Source organism: Astatotilapia calliptera, chromosome 15, assembly GCF_900246225.1.
Source record: "Astatotilapia calliptera chromosome 15, fAstCal1.2, whole genome shotgun sequence".
In the NCBI taxonomy this organism is placed as follows: Eukaryota; Metazoa; Chordata; class Actinopteri; order Cichliformes; family Cichlidae; genus Astatotilapia; species Astatotilapia calliptera.
Window position 1 is genome coordinate 8,901,039 of NC_039316.1, and position 14,914 is coordinate 8,915,952.

Here is a 14,914-nt window from a genome sequence, read left to right on the forward strand (position 1 = left end):
CCATTACTTACATACTGAGCCCCCTAAAGATCACTCAACAGAATAGTTCGCCAGGCTACATTTACCTCGCAATAACCTTTTATCTGGCTGATGAATTTAAGGTTGAGCTGTATTATACAAAAGAAACAGACTGGATCTCTGAAAACGACTGCAGACAGCTTTAAGTCACTTTAGCGGCAACCGTGCCTTCACTGCAGCAATAATGGCTGGAACATGGTTGCTTTTAATGGGAGTAAAACTTGCACTGGGTCAGGAATGTGTTGATGCTACTTCATGTTGCTGATACATAAATCAGAAGCACCACAAATATCAAAAGTACCACGCCTGCTACAGCTGGACATCCATAGCACCACAGACTGAAACACAGCAGTGGGCAAAGTCCAAGCTGGGGAGGTTACAATAACTCTCTAAAGGCGATAACTGTGGCGTGTCTTTTTGTATAGTTATGGTAACTGATTTTAATATATTCAAAAAAACAAAACAAAGCCGCACAAAAAAAACTAAATTAGAAATGAATTTGACTGATAGCATTATTGCTACAAAAGTCAAATGCATCTCAAATATTTTAATATATATAGTGTGCCTATAGAGCAGATAGTAGTAGTGCAATAATATCAATATTGTGAAGTGCTATTATGACAGGCCTGGTGCAATAACATTAACTAAACATACAGCAACAGCTAATGGCAGAAGAAATGCTTCCAACCAGTTCAGAGATCTTTTTCCAATCAGTTTTAAAGAGTAACTGAACTGGACCGACGCCTGCAATCACAGGGAATGGAGGGCAGACTGCTTTTGATACTGACAGAACACAAATGAACGTATTATGGTCGTAGATCGCTTTGTTGTAATGATGCAATCATATCCTTTCATTTTCCCGCTTGTGAGGGGAAAGGAAGTTCATATCAATGTGACTATTTTATGGTTCGTTAGAAACGCATCTTTGTGATTTAAAAAAATAAATAAAAATACATGTCTGCAGTTAGGTTCAAAATTTGTGCAGACTTTCAGCTTTGATTTAAGCAGTTTTAGAGAAATTTTGCTTTAACTGTTTGGGGATTACAGCCATTTTTATACACAGTTCCTCAAATTCAGAGGATCAAAAATGACTGGACAAGTTAACAAAATTTCAGGTACGAGGATAGTTTTTAATACTTGGATGAAAATTCTTTGAGCTTTTTCCCTGGACCTGCTCTCTCAGGCCTTTACCGCAGCCACCTTCAATGGCTTCTTGATTGTAGGTCTCTGCATTGAGTTTTGTATTTAATAACTGTAAAGCATACTCTGATGGGTTGAGATCAGGTGACTGACTTGCCCATTGAAGAATATCCCATTTCCTTGCCTTGAGAAACTCTTTTTTGTTTACTTTTACAGTATGCTTTGGGTGACTATCAATTTTCACAAAGAAGTGGTGTCCAATTAAGGTTTACAGCATTTGTTAAACCCCTTAAGGCTGAAAGTCATATCTTCAATGTTTGATTTAAATTTAAATTCCACATGAAAAGAACTCCAGTCATGATCTTTAGGGGGCTTTGTACTTAACATAAACATGCTAAGATTTGCTCTACATATATTTCCTTTCAAAATATTCACATTGCATTTACATCATATTTTATTCCCTGTGTAAGGAGCAACCTTTCTTGTCTTAAAAGACAAACATGTATGCGAAAGGAGAAAGCCTTGCTTATATATCACCTTCTATCAACATTCTGAGAAATCCTCTCATTTAATTTTTCCTCAATTTACGGAAATAATTGTGCGTAAGGAAGTAAAGACGTAAACGAAATAAAGAAAACATTTCTTTGAAGCCCTTTGTATTTGGGTTAAAGACATCAAGTTCTTGTACACACCTCTTGGTGTGGGAGTGATGCTAAACGGATGCTTCAGGTGAAAAACAGCATGGAGGGTTTAAAACTTGAACAGGTCGATAAAGTGCTGCGGAGAGATGGGCATCAGGCAGCTGTCTGGATCGTTGGCTGTGCACGGGTGGCCAAAGTCCTGGAAGGAAGTCAACAGCTTAATCATTAGAACGAAGGCACACTGGGAAACCTCCGAGTTGGCGCAGTCATGATTCTAGCATTTACTTAGAGTAGAATTAAAACTGATTACAGCACAGAAGCGAGCTCTTACTCTTAGGGTGATTTAGTAATTATGTCATAAACTGTGAACATAACAGCACTGGTTATGGCAGTTTTAATTAAAAGTTCTCAGGGCCATGTGTCACTGTTTACTCGTGGTAAAAACACACGGCCTATTTAAGTGCATATAAAAGATAAAATGTGATGTGACACTTGATAGATAAGCTTGTGAAAACTAAACAGAACTTAGGAAGGATTTTACAAAAATGTGGTGAGCAAGTTCTGGATGATAGCACATGGAAGTGTCCAAATATTTATGTTGGACAAAGTGACAGCTGACATTCAGGGGGAAAAAAAAATCTATTTTAACCGGAGCAGGTTAAAGGAGAAGTCAGCGGAAACAATGTCAGAGTTTACAAAACACGATGACAGGACAGCAAAAGACAAAACTCAATACAAGGAAATGAAATCGGACCATCGGGGCAATCATCGGGGAAATGAGACAAGATGGCAATCTAAGAAATAGAAAAGCATTATGGGACATAAAGTACCTTCAATAACAAAGCCAGATGGCAATCCTTAAGGTATCAGGGACAAGGGGAACCAGGAGAAGAGGCAGGAAGGATGGGTGCCAAGCAAGGAGAAGGATGCAGAGAAAGCAGCAGGTTAAATAATTTAGGTACCCAGGAAAGGATAATAACGAGTTTGTGGCAAGTAAATAAAGAAACAAACAGAGGAAACTGAATGTATAGGAATACTTTTTAATAAAAGTGCTGCACTGTTCAGTTTCTGTATCTCTAGAAGTTCCCTGATCTTGCTATAACATGATCTCTGTCTTAGTTAGTTAGTTAAAAGATCAGATTTTCTGTGCTGCTGAAAGCAAACCAGTCGGTTAATTTGCTTGACACTATAATTTTTTTTTAATTATTGTACTGTAATCGTGAACAAGGATCTGCACTACAGGCAGTGCTCTGCGGTTCTTTTTGATTCAGCAAACCTTTTTATTGCTGGCTTTAAGAATTTAGAGTAAACTGAATATTAAATAATTAGAGTTAAAAATACAAAAGCAATACCAAGGAAGGTAAACTATTCAAAATATAAAGATATGACTTTTCTTTTAACAGCAAGCAGTTAAACTTGGACTAAACCTGTTAGGTTATTTCAGAATAGCAGTCTGGTGAACTAAATTTATAATATAATAGTCATATTACTATTACATGACTACAAGTCATGTTAGATTTTATTCATTACATATGTGCCTACAGGTTTTGATTATCTTGATCCCCACCAAATCTCCCACCAAAATCAATAAATCAGTATAAGGAAACGTGCTTAGACTGTTGCTGCTGCATTGTCTCGTTTACCTTCCAGAAGAGGATGCTACAGTGTTTGCAAAAGTGCAACGTGTCGCCGTACTGCTCCTTCATGGGGTAGTGTTTCTGCAAGGTGAAATACATCAGCTTCCAGTCCACATTGTCATTCCTGGTTATGGCTAAAGTCCTGCAGAACTGCAAAAATGCAGTGGGCACACACACACACACACACACACACACACACACACACACACACACACACACACACACACACACACACACACACACACAATGGATGGAAAGAAACTTTTACCAGCTATTTAAAACACTCTGGGGATAGATGCAATTAAAACAAGAACAGTGTGTATTTAGATATAATCAAGAACAATTCCTCATTAACATCAATCCTGAAAGAGTGCGAAAGGTCTAAGATAGTGTGCTTGGGTGTGTGTGTGTGTGTGTGTGTGTGTGTAAGAGCTAGAGGATAAGCTCATTTGCGAGCTGTGAATAAATTGTGCCAACTCTGCCCTCTAGTGGTTAACATGGGCTCTACTTCTAGTTCTGAAGCAATCCAGTTTTACATCACTCGACTATATATGTATGACTAAAAGTAATAAAACCTTAGATTCAAGCTCAAATGATTAAGTGTAATACTCACCGGTCTGTCCGAAAAGTGAAAGAGGCAGAGTTTCTTCCACAGTGTGTTGTTCTCACTTAGGATGTGCAATGTTGGTGTGGCCTGTCCCAAGTTAATGATGTCACAGGCATCAGAGAACTTATAGAGGATCTTGTTTTGCATGTGCAGGGGCAAATCACTGAATGACATGCCAGTGCACATTTGCTGAGGAAACAAGAATCACCAAAAATAAATAGTGGACTAACAACACTTCTGTATTTCACATTTCTCCCACATTAAATTCAGCTTGTAAATTGGACCAGCTTGTCAATAAGTCATAATTCATAAGCAGGTACAAATGGAGCTACATGTATAGCACTGTAAATAAAAAGGCAGATTTTTAGCCTACTTCTCATTTTAAACAGCACTCTTATGACAAGTCAGCGCAGACAGATTTCCAGCATGGCTGCTATTTTAGATTGCTGTCTGGAAGTTCTGCGGTCCACCTACTCTGCGATTTCAATAAAAATACCTTGGGGATCTGGAGGTTGTTCAGCTCCTGCTGCCATTTAACAATGGTTTCCAGACGGCACAACCAGATGTTGACGTTTCCCACGAGGACACACCTGCCATGGATGGTCAGACTGTGCAGGGTGGAGCTCAGGTCTTGTAGAAGCTCTTTGACGAGGCGTGGGTTATAGTGGTCCTCCAGAACTGGAATAAAAACACAAGCAAAAGAGAAACATGAAGGAAAACACCAGGGCTATTGAGGAATTTTTTTTTAAGGATCATAACACATTTTTTGTTGTTGTGCGGGCTCCTGCCGTAAACCACCCCATATACATAACAAAAAGACAAATGGAAAACTAATATTTCTTTTTACAAAAAAGCTTCAAGTTTGCAAAAGAACTAAAATGTGTTTACCAGAAATATACACACCACTGAAGGATGAAAAAAAAAATACAGTCCTGGTCTGTCCTTTGTAACCCTGTAATGATGGAGCATGCTAGCCCTATTGGTTTTGCGGTTAAACATGAGACTGCAACGACTGAACAGCAGGATGAGAGAAAGCATGTTCTGATCGCTCAAAGGCTTCACATTCACACACGCACACACACAAAAAATCTATAAACATAAAAACTACTTTTCCCAACACAAAACGCCCTGAAAAAAACTAAATTAGAGTTTGAAAGCCGCTGACACCAAAAGTAATAATGAAAATAAAGAGTCTGTATGTGCAATTTATCCCTCAGACACCCCATGTCAGGTCTTCTCACCCTTTCGTACAATCTTCTCCAAGATATTGAAATAGTTTTTCTGGGCAGCTCCACTCAAAGACGTCAGCTGCGATCTGGCTATTAGCTGAAAAAGCTGTGGGTGACAGAAAAAAAAGGAGGAGCTTAAGATGCGCTATATAAGTCATACAATTAAAAGGTTTCTTTAACATCATGTACGAGCATCAATGCTCACTTTTGCAACGTAATTAAATCTTCTCAAGTCCTGAATAGCGCTGGAAAAGTCTAGCCGGTTGAGAGCTTCGCCGAGTGTGCAGTATCCATGTCGCTGTAGGTACACATCAGAAAAAACATGTGCACACAAGCTCTGTTAATTAAAGAACTGACTAATGTGTATTTTCCATTAAAAGACAATCGCTCCTTTGTGTGAAACGCCTCAGTACTCACTTCTTTTGTGCTCCCTTTCTGAATGTAGATCCATTTATCTGTGAAAACAACTAAAAAAAAATGCAAAAACAAACATTTTAATGAAAGCTTTCTTACAGTTGTGCATCATTGAATTTTACATATTTTAATGACAAGAGAGGGACAAGATATTTCACCTGAAACTTAATGACTTTTTAAAAATGTATTTATTTGCAAAAGTTTGAGTCAACATTGAACATTATAACATTTCCAAAGTCTGAAATTGTTTAAGGGTTTCTGTATGGATTACATTACAAGTCTTACTGATACAGTAGGATAATGACATAATACAATCAATTTGTGCTCTCTAGAAGAACTGATAGTTATGAAAGTTTCAAGATCATTTAAGGGCAAATTATTATTAAAAGTATAAAAAGTTACTTCACTTCAGATTTTCTATGTAAATCTTAGCTATAAAATGCAGAAGTACTTAGGTAAGCTAGACAACCTCAAAAGGTGCACAAGAGCTGCTGATGTGCTTATTAATATTATAATGGATGCACTGCATCTGGAGACGGAGGACACTACAAATTGATAAAAAAGACAACATTTGCAGCACAACCTTAATCCAAATCCCTGAGAGTTTTATTTCTGTCTCACTGACTTTTGCACTTTTGTACACATTGCTTTTAATCTTCATGCCACAAAAAGTTCCCCGAGCCAAAACAGTGATTATGTGCAGCTGAAACTCACACTGGGATTTAGTGTTATTGTTGTAGAAGTCCTTTTTCCTCTTTGTGGTGGAGAGCTCACACACATCTCCAACAAACAGATTTTCATTGTTGCCATTGCAGAGCCTGTTTGGACAGAGGAAACATGTGCGTAATGCATTAATAACACTTCCACGCAAGTCTGAAAACACCATGTAATTACAAACCACCGAACCACTGTGGCGTCGCCCTGAAGCAAATCAGTGACTTTTTACTGATAGCCTGTGTGTCACAGTTGCACGGCAAGATGGCTCATAGCCAAGTTAGGTGATGTAGTGTTACTGAACTTATAGGGAAAACCAGTGTGAGAAATAAATAATTAAAGATCAGAGGAAAAAAAGAAACTGAAGGAAACCTGTTGTATTACTGCTACACTGATATGCAGGCCAAGGTCAAACATGTCGGACAGAGGTCTCAGAACATTAAGCGTGCTGTATCTAATCTTTGTTGTTTCTTGCCTCAGGGCTGTGTTATTTTTGATAACACAGAACTTAGCATTTTCGTTGTTGACCTCAACTTCACATTGCTGTCGGAGAACACTCAAAAAGGCCGAGCTCCAACAGAAATACGAATTAAAACATGTCACATTCAAGTCAACATAGCGAATACAGATGTTCCCAGGGTTTGTGAAGACGTTTCTTACCATTTTTACTGCATAAAAAGGCTAAAAATTCAGATTACAGTCCTGTGTTGTGCGAGAGACTTGTTGCTTACTTTGTGCCTGTTCTCTACTCTTTCAATCTACTTCCACAAAATTAAACCACCAATTAGGTAAATTATTACTATGTCTTTACTAAATTCAGGTCAAAATATTAACTAATACTCACAAAACAAATTACTTGTTGAGTACAAACAAATTAAAACAACTATCTACAAATAAATCTATGTGAAAAAACAATAAAAAACAAAAAACAAGCTGCAAAACTTCAATCATGAATAAGAGTGTGATTATGGAGTTCTGGTTCGCTGATTTTCTAATGAGCGTTGTGAGACAGATCAAATTACTGAACTAAGCTGGTATCTGATACACTGCATTAATAATCCATTGGTTAAATTAAGCGGCAACACTGCCAGCTAAGAGAGAATTCTTGGTAAGCTAACCCCTCCCTGGGTGTCATAGGGTGAGACGTGGGTTCTTTATCGGCCATGTCACCAGCCTGTCATGACTGACAAGACAGACATGCTTATATTTAAATCTAAAGCCAATTCAAAATCACTGGTTAACCTAACATGCATCTACACAGGTACAAGGAGAACTTGCGAACTATACACAGAAAGGTAGCATCTACCGAGTCCGCTCAGGCTCGGGATTAGAACCCAGAACCTTCTTTCTATGAGGCAATAGTACATTGTACCATGGTGCACCCATAGCCCTTGAATAAGTCAGAGTCCTGTCAGTGGGGGTTTCCAACTCAGGGTCATCATATGGGTCATGTAGTCTTTAAATAGTTCCCAACAGTGCTCAGCGAGCAGTTGGAAAGTCTGCTGATAACACACAGACTTGTTTTTTAATCTCATACCTTTTAAAAATGTGTTTCCAACTTCTGTGCTGCTATATCTCTATGATGTGACTAGCATCATGCTAACCTTTGGAACTAGTGGATGCTTTTTTCCTTTTTTTTTTTACCCGATTGCTTTCTAGAGGTTGAAGAACTTGTATATTTGGTGCATTGACAAAAATGTCCAGTGCGGTTGGTCCCATGCGGCTTCATTTGATATGTTTTGTGACTTTTTCCTCTCTTTTTCCTGCTCTTAAGCACTGGATTTTCTTCTTTTGCAAAACAAGTTGGTTTGGACCAATCCTGTCTACCCCAATGTAGAATAAGATCTTGCGAGTGGGGCCTCGCAGAAGCACAAAGATAGCGGGGGTGGACTAGTGAAGACGGAGGGGTCAGGACAGGGACAACTTTGCATATTCATTGATCTGTCCATGCTAACAATCAAAAAAATAAAATAAAATCAGGAAAAGAGGTAGAGTTACATTTAATACATGTTAAGGCACGAAGGGAATTTTTTCATGGAAAACATCTTCGAGGAGAGCTCCAAATAAGACCCTAGGGCAAATGGATGGTATTTATACAGTCCTTTCTTTTGAACTTATCAAAACACTAACAGTGCAAGCCACATTTCACCATTCACACGTATATTCACACCATTAAGTCCATTATTCTGTGGACTTTATTGATCAAATAAACCAGTGGACGTACTGGGTATGCAGTCTCCTGGTCAAGGACACTTCAACGTGTAAAACAGTCAAACCAGGGATCAAACCACCAGGCTTCTGATTAATGAACAATCTAATCAACTCCTGAGCCACAGCTGTTCTACATTACACTGGTTATCAATTCTAATATACTTCCAGAAGCATATTTAAGTTGGTCTTATGGAATAAGAGACCAACTTAAATTTTCTCCAGCATAAGTAAAGACATGGCTTTGCTTGTCTGACTACAGAGTCAGCTGATCAGAGTGAATGAGCTCCACAGTAATCCCTTGTCTCTATCCATTTATCCAGTTGCACAGGCATAAACACAAACACACTTGCAAGCGCAGTAATCTGTCAAAGTGAATTATAAAAAGGTGGAATTCAATAGGGTGACTTTCTTACACAGGCTGCACATGGAATAACCGTCTCCAAGGAACCAATAAAAACATCACAAAGGAACAACTTATTCAAAAGGATTTGTGGACATTTTAAAATCCTCAAATAAAAGATAAACAGGGCCCTGAAGGGAGCACGTAGTTCCAAAGGAAATTAACCGAATACAAAATATAGTATGAAGACTTTTAGATGATGTTCTAGTCTCTTAGTAGACAAACACATTTGATTAAGTTCAATCAATTTACACGATTACTTGTAAGAGAAATGAGCATTAAACTGAGGTTCAAACACTCAACTGACACTCGACAGCATGAAGATCAGTGACCAGTTTGTTTTAGATTTACACACGCACTGTGATCTGAAGTACTTCTGTAACACTGTGTACCATTCTAGTACACACCCAGTGTATTGTCTCCTTTCTTTCTGGCCTACATGTGGTCGCCTGGCAAACGTACCTCGGTTGCCATGAGGTCACTGGCTTTGTGGAGGGAGACTGCATCTGAAGAGCAGCCAATTTGCCTAAATGATGTAATTAGTTATTGTCTGATGACAGGCTAAAGACTGCTGACGAGTCACTGTGGTACCGAGAAGTACTGTTAGTTAGACAGAAAATTCCCCTGGCCTGAAGGGGACGTCACCAACTGCTACTGAGATGCCATCAATTCCACCCTGTCAGTACCAGCGTGACACCAAACCCTGCGTGTGTGTTTACGTTTTATGAGGCTTGCTCATGAACTATTGTCCACCATATCAACAGTCTCTGGTCCTCACAATGATCAGAGATGTCACCAGTTGACTTGAGAAGATCACTTTTCAGTAAACTCTAATGAAAATGCAACAAAATAAACAACAAATTTCTAAACAACAGAGGCGAGGGAGTCAGATAAATTCAAGATGTAGAAGGACGTGCCAACATATAAATGCCTAGTCATATACAATGAGGCAATTAATAATCCTCCATCCAGTAAAACTCCAAAACACAAGCAGAACAAGAAGCTGGAGCAGAAAAAAATACATACAAAAAGAAATGAATGAATACAGAAAATCCCCTCTTGTCTCCTCATTTTTACAACTGCTCACTGCCAGTTGGCACATGTCAAAACAATACAAGTTTCCTGTGGAGAACAACATGAGCTCTGCTGTGGGAGGCCACATGAGCTGCAGACAGGGGCAGTGTGTAATATAAACCAGAAAGACGAAAAGCAGAAGACGTTTTTTTGGTTTAGCTGATCTCAACAAGCTGTTGCCATTAAAGTCTTTAATCCACTAAGCCCCATTATTTGAACACACAACAGCCAGCGTGTTTGAAATTGGAGGTTATCATTATGCACTATTATCATAAAAGCCAAGGCTTGTAAAATAGTTATGATGTCAATTCTGAGAGGGAACCTAAGGTGTAACCTGTAGTTTTCCGTGATTAGGCTCAGTCATGGCAACTTATGCTTCAAACCTAACCTGCTCACAAGCACATTAACTTCAACTCATTTTGTTACAATCTAACAGCATGCACGATGAACGTGTGTGAAAAAGAAGTGTCATATGCACAGAGGTTTAGGATTAGCTGTATATACTGCACACAGGTCACATTCAGAAGTTGTTTGTATGATATTACTATGTAGTCAGAAAGAAAAAAAGTTGAACTGTGTGATGTAAATCACCTCATAAAAGCCTAGATGTTATGGCACCAATTCTAAGCGATTTAATGGTTCGTGAGCACTTCTGGTCTTATTCTTGTAATTTCACCAAGAAAAATCCACTGTGTCCTGGTGGTTTGAGACGGACCATGTAATTGGAAACATTAAGCTTTTGTTTTATATTCCTATCATTTAATTTCCTGTCAACTCTCCCCTGTTTTCTGTTTAATAATGGAAAAAAAAATGTTTACTTGAAAACCTTCTGAGAATGCTCTGCGGATGCTGGACAGTGTCTGACAGTCATGTCAACATTTAGAGAGAGACTTGGCAGTCGATCAGTTGTAGTCAGTCCATCTTTATACTAAGAGTTGCAGCGACATTAAGATTTAAGGCACTATTGGAAACATTGGTTTAGTAAGAAACACCAAGCCAAAACACCCTAATAAAGTTTAATATGCTTAAGTGAAAAAGTTATGACCCTGTAATACTTTATGCCCTGAGAGAAGCACGACTATACTTGCTGTGATTAAAACCTTGAAAACTTGCCAAATAATCGAAAACAAAAAACTTTGACACTTTAAAATAAATAAACAAACAAAAACACACATGCTTAGACTATTCTAAAACTTCACCACATTCATAAGACGGCAACCTGAGACAGAACTACTTGTAGAGGTAGCATAAATAAATCTGATCAAAGACCTTCATACATACACACATAACAATTTGGTTATTTCATTAGGAATTTAGTAGGATTTCAAAACCCCGATTGAGGGCTCTGTGAGAAAATGGAGTAACACTTCCCAGTATTAAACTGAGCAAATCAAATTCCCACTACCTGATACATTATGCAGTCAGCATAATTACCCTTCTACAATCCAGAATTCTTCTAACCAAAATTCCAAGTTTTCCCAAACGGTAACAGCCTTCTCTACCTGAGGTTGGCTGTGAACTCTCTGTCATTATTACCACATGGTTGTTTCATTATTCCAGACCTAAACTGACCTTCTGCTGGAATTTTGTGTCTTTAAAGAGGTTTTTTTTTAGCTAGAATTGTTAACCACAGAGCAAAGCAACTGAACTCTGAACTCATAGTAGTGGAGCTTTTTCACACGAGTCACATCCAAGCCTTTACCCGAAGTCTCCACACTGTGTTCAGACTCAGAGATGATTAAGGAAAAGGTGAAATTACGCTGAAAGCTCAAGTAGGCCTACTTTCTTTTAACACGGAAAACTGGAAGAATCACAAGAATAATCAATAAAGAATGTGACTTATACGCAGAACCAGATGAAAATCGAATCTAATCAATATTCGCTCCACTCTCACAGCGAGCTGTTTGTGTGTTTTGTCACTTGCTGTGCAAGTAGTCTGCAGCATTGAGAAACCTTGATGAGATATCACATTCAGATTTGTCACAATTAAATAATTGGTCATAATTAGGAGACTCTTTTTCACATAAACACAACTACAAACACTCTTTGCTCTTACAGAACTCACTGCCAAATCAATGTCATTGAAAACTATGTTAAAATATGTCGACTCAATTCTTTTTTCTGTAACAACACTCTTTGGCAAAACCAAGCTGAAATTATGGGAATGTACAGTATAATCACCTCATAAAAGGTCAAAAGTTTACATACAGTCATCGTGAGAACCAATGTCATTGCTGATGGTGGCTGTGGCTCAGAAGGAAAAGCAGGTACCCTACAAAATTGAAAGGTTCAATCCCTGCTCCAGTTTGCATCCAAGATACTGAACCTGAGTTGCTCCCGATGTGCTCATCAGAGTCTGGATGGGTGTGAATGTTGGACAGAAAAAGCTTTGAGCATCACTGTTGCCTCAAAGCAAAAACAGAGGAAGCTGGGCCAGATAGCAAAATCATCTGCATGAGATGGGACACTGAACCAAATATTAGTGGGCGCATATGTATACTTTTGACCCTGTGCAACTTAAAACTCCTCATAAATTCAATTTGTGTGAAAGTCCTGCTGTTTTTAAAGTCATTAAAGATGTATGCTGTACAATCATTCCACCCCTGAAAAAGAACAGTTCAAAGAAATCATTAAAAAACCCAAATTACCACAACATTCATCCCCATAATGAGTGTATGTAAACCTCTGAGCACAACTGTATGTGCTATGGCCCTCATAATAAGTGGTTGAATGATTAGTGAATTGTTGCCTTATGTACCCTTTAACCCTGGGCTATTAGGTATCTCTATAACAGACTTGTGTAAACAGGTCATTTTACACCAGTTCCCCTTTAGCTTCAGTATTATCCTGAAGGAGAGTCAACTTACAGTTAGGGATTAACACATATCATAGCTTAGAAAATTCTTCAGTAACAGCAAACAGCAACCCATGACATTAGATCCATTAAGCCAGGTATTACATGTAATTAGCCTACTGTTGTGGTTACATTTTTTTATTTTACACATATAAAAGAAGCCTGAAAGAGTTTGTAGGTCTTACAAAGTTTAAAAATGTGAAAAATATCCAGAGAAATGTTGTTCAGCGGATATCTGTCCACTCATGTATCCTTATTAAATCATTCACCACTGCTCCTTTTAGTTTTTTCCCCTTTTCTATTTTCTAAGAAATCTGTGATTCTGTAATCCAATTTAGAGTATCCACTGAAGGCCTAGATTGGCCTCTAAAGGCACAGTTGGATTATACAATAAAAGCAACCTGTTTTGATTACTATACTTTTAATATATAAAATTTTACAGCACTCCAAAATGTCGTCAGCAAACTAAAAATGGTCAAAGTACAATGTACATACAAGCTACTACAAACATATTGCCATATAAGGCAATGAATATAAGCCAATAAACTATGATCTACTTTTACTCAAAACTGATTAAACTCCTTGTTTTTTTAAAGGAAGATGACCAGCAATTTCGTTTTTTTTTTCATTCCATTTTAGGCTGTATCAATATTTTGAGCAGCAAAACTTTAGATATACTACTGTTATGCATTCTCTTTTGCACGCCCTTATGAGGGTCTCAGGGAGGTTGAAGCCTATCCTAGAGGTGGGGTACACCCAGGACAGGTCACCAATGTGATACAGAGCTAAAGTGCACTTTAATTGGGTGAATTTTTGACTACTTAAATATGTAGAGCTCAGACAGAGATGATACTAAACCAAAGAAGTTTGATTAAAGGTAGATAAAGGTGAAGGCAACTTACTCTTTCAAATCAATCTCTCCGTTGTTGTCCTCCAAAACATCTCCGAACAAGATGATCCTCTTCCAGCCATCTTCCGTCTTTGTCCAGCTCCACCCCGGCGATCTCCAATCCTTACCCAAGAAAGGCATCTTGTCTGGCAGGTGTGAGACTGTGAACAGAGAGGGCCGCTGCTACTTCACACCTGGAGGTTTAACCAGCTTTTGTTAGAAAATGATTTTTTTATTCTTGATGCCACCATGCAAAGAAGAGAGAAATTTTGAAATCTAATTTGTCCTTGTTAAATACAGCATGCTACAATAAATTTCACAAACAGTTTTAAGCATTTAACCGGTTATATTCACATTATGTTCACATTAGGTTCTACTGAAAAAAACAACAACTTTTAAATGAAAAGGTGAACAAGTTATAAATATCACCAATTTAATGGCAGTTCAAAAACACTGAGATGATTTTTTTTAAAGCTTACAAATTGAAACTGACTGTTTTTAAACAAATCCCACCACACATAGATTCTTATATTTTATGCCAGCATTGGTTAAAAAAGGTGAAAATAAAAAGTATTATTATGGTTTCTCTTAGTGTTCATAGAGACACTGTAGCCTGCAGCTACCTTTCAACTGCATATCACATAAAGCAGAGGGCCATCAGCCATTCTCAATTACCCTGTTACAGCGCGTTTACAGATTTAACACTCGTATGTAAAGGGCCAGACTAAGCCACAGCGTTTTAATATACTTAAATAACATACCTTGCAATATCTGTGACGCAATTATATATTTTTCTACCTTCAGAATTTGGACAATGACAGCGTTAGCGGGCGCTGTTAAAGTCGTTTTAGCTATCAAACACGAAGCTGTCAGTCGACCCAAAACAAATAATGACGACAAGAAGAAAATAATGAATCTCCGCTACGCTGGTATAAGACTGTGAATTTCTGAAAAACGGCCAAACAAACCGTTAAAGAGAAGCAGCTCTTCTGTTGTGTCTCTGCTTCCGTCTCTAGCCTTCCCCTCCTGCGGAGCTGGAAATATTGACGGAAGTAAGCGCGAGAATTCGTCAATTCACGCCCCCTA

General features: G+C 38.2%; 1 protein-coding gene across 3 annotated transcripts; it reads right to left on the bottom strand.

The window, feature by feature from the left end:
* Window positions 1-1,795: 1,795 nt before the first annotated feature.
* fbxo25 (F-box protein 25) lies at window positions 1,796-14,914 on the bottom strand. 3 transcript variants are annotated; one of them, XM_026142711.1, is made up of 11 exons: window positions 14,797-14,913; window positions 13,842-14,022; window positions 6,401-6,504; window positions 5,690-5,739; window positions 5,478-5,570; window positions 5,285-5,378; window positions 4,540-4,721; window positions 4,050-4,232; window positions 3,443-3,586; window positions 2,630-2,656; window positions 1,796-1,998 (listed from the first exon to the last, which is right to left on the bottom strand). In XM_026142711.1, exons 2-11 carry the CDS (start codon window positions 13,967-13,969, stop codon window positions 1,909-1,911), a joined length of 1,095 nt encoding a protein of 364 aa, XP_025998496.1. In that variant the 5' UTR covers window positions 13,970-14,022; window positions 14,797-14,913; the 3' UTR covers window positions 1,796-1,908. The 3 variants fall into 3 exon arrangements, with proteins under 3 accessions (XP_025998496.1, XP_025998498.1, XP_025998497.1); XM_026142713.1 differs by lacking the exon at window positions 6,401-6,504 and having other exon boundaries at window positions 5,690-5,727; window positions 13,957-14,022; window positions 14,797-14,914; XM_026142712.1 differs by lacking the exon at window positions 2,630-2,656 and having other exon boundaries at window positions 14,797-14,912.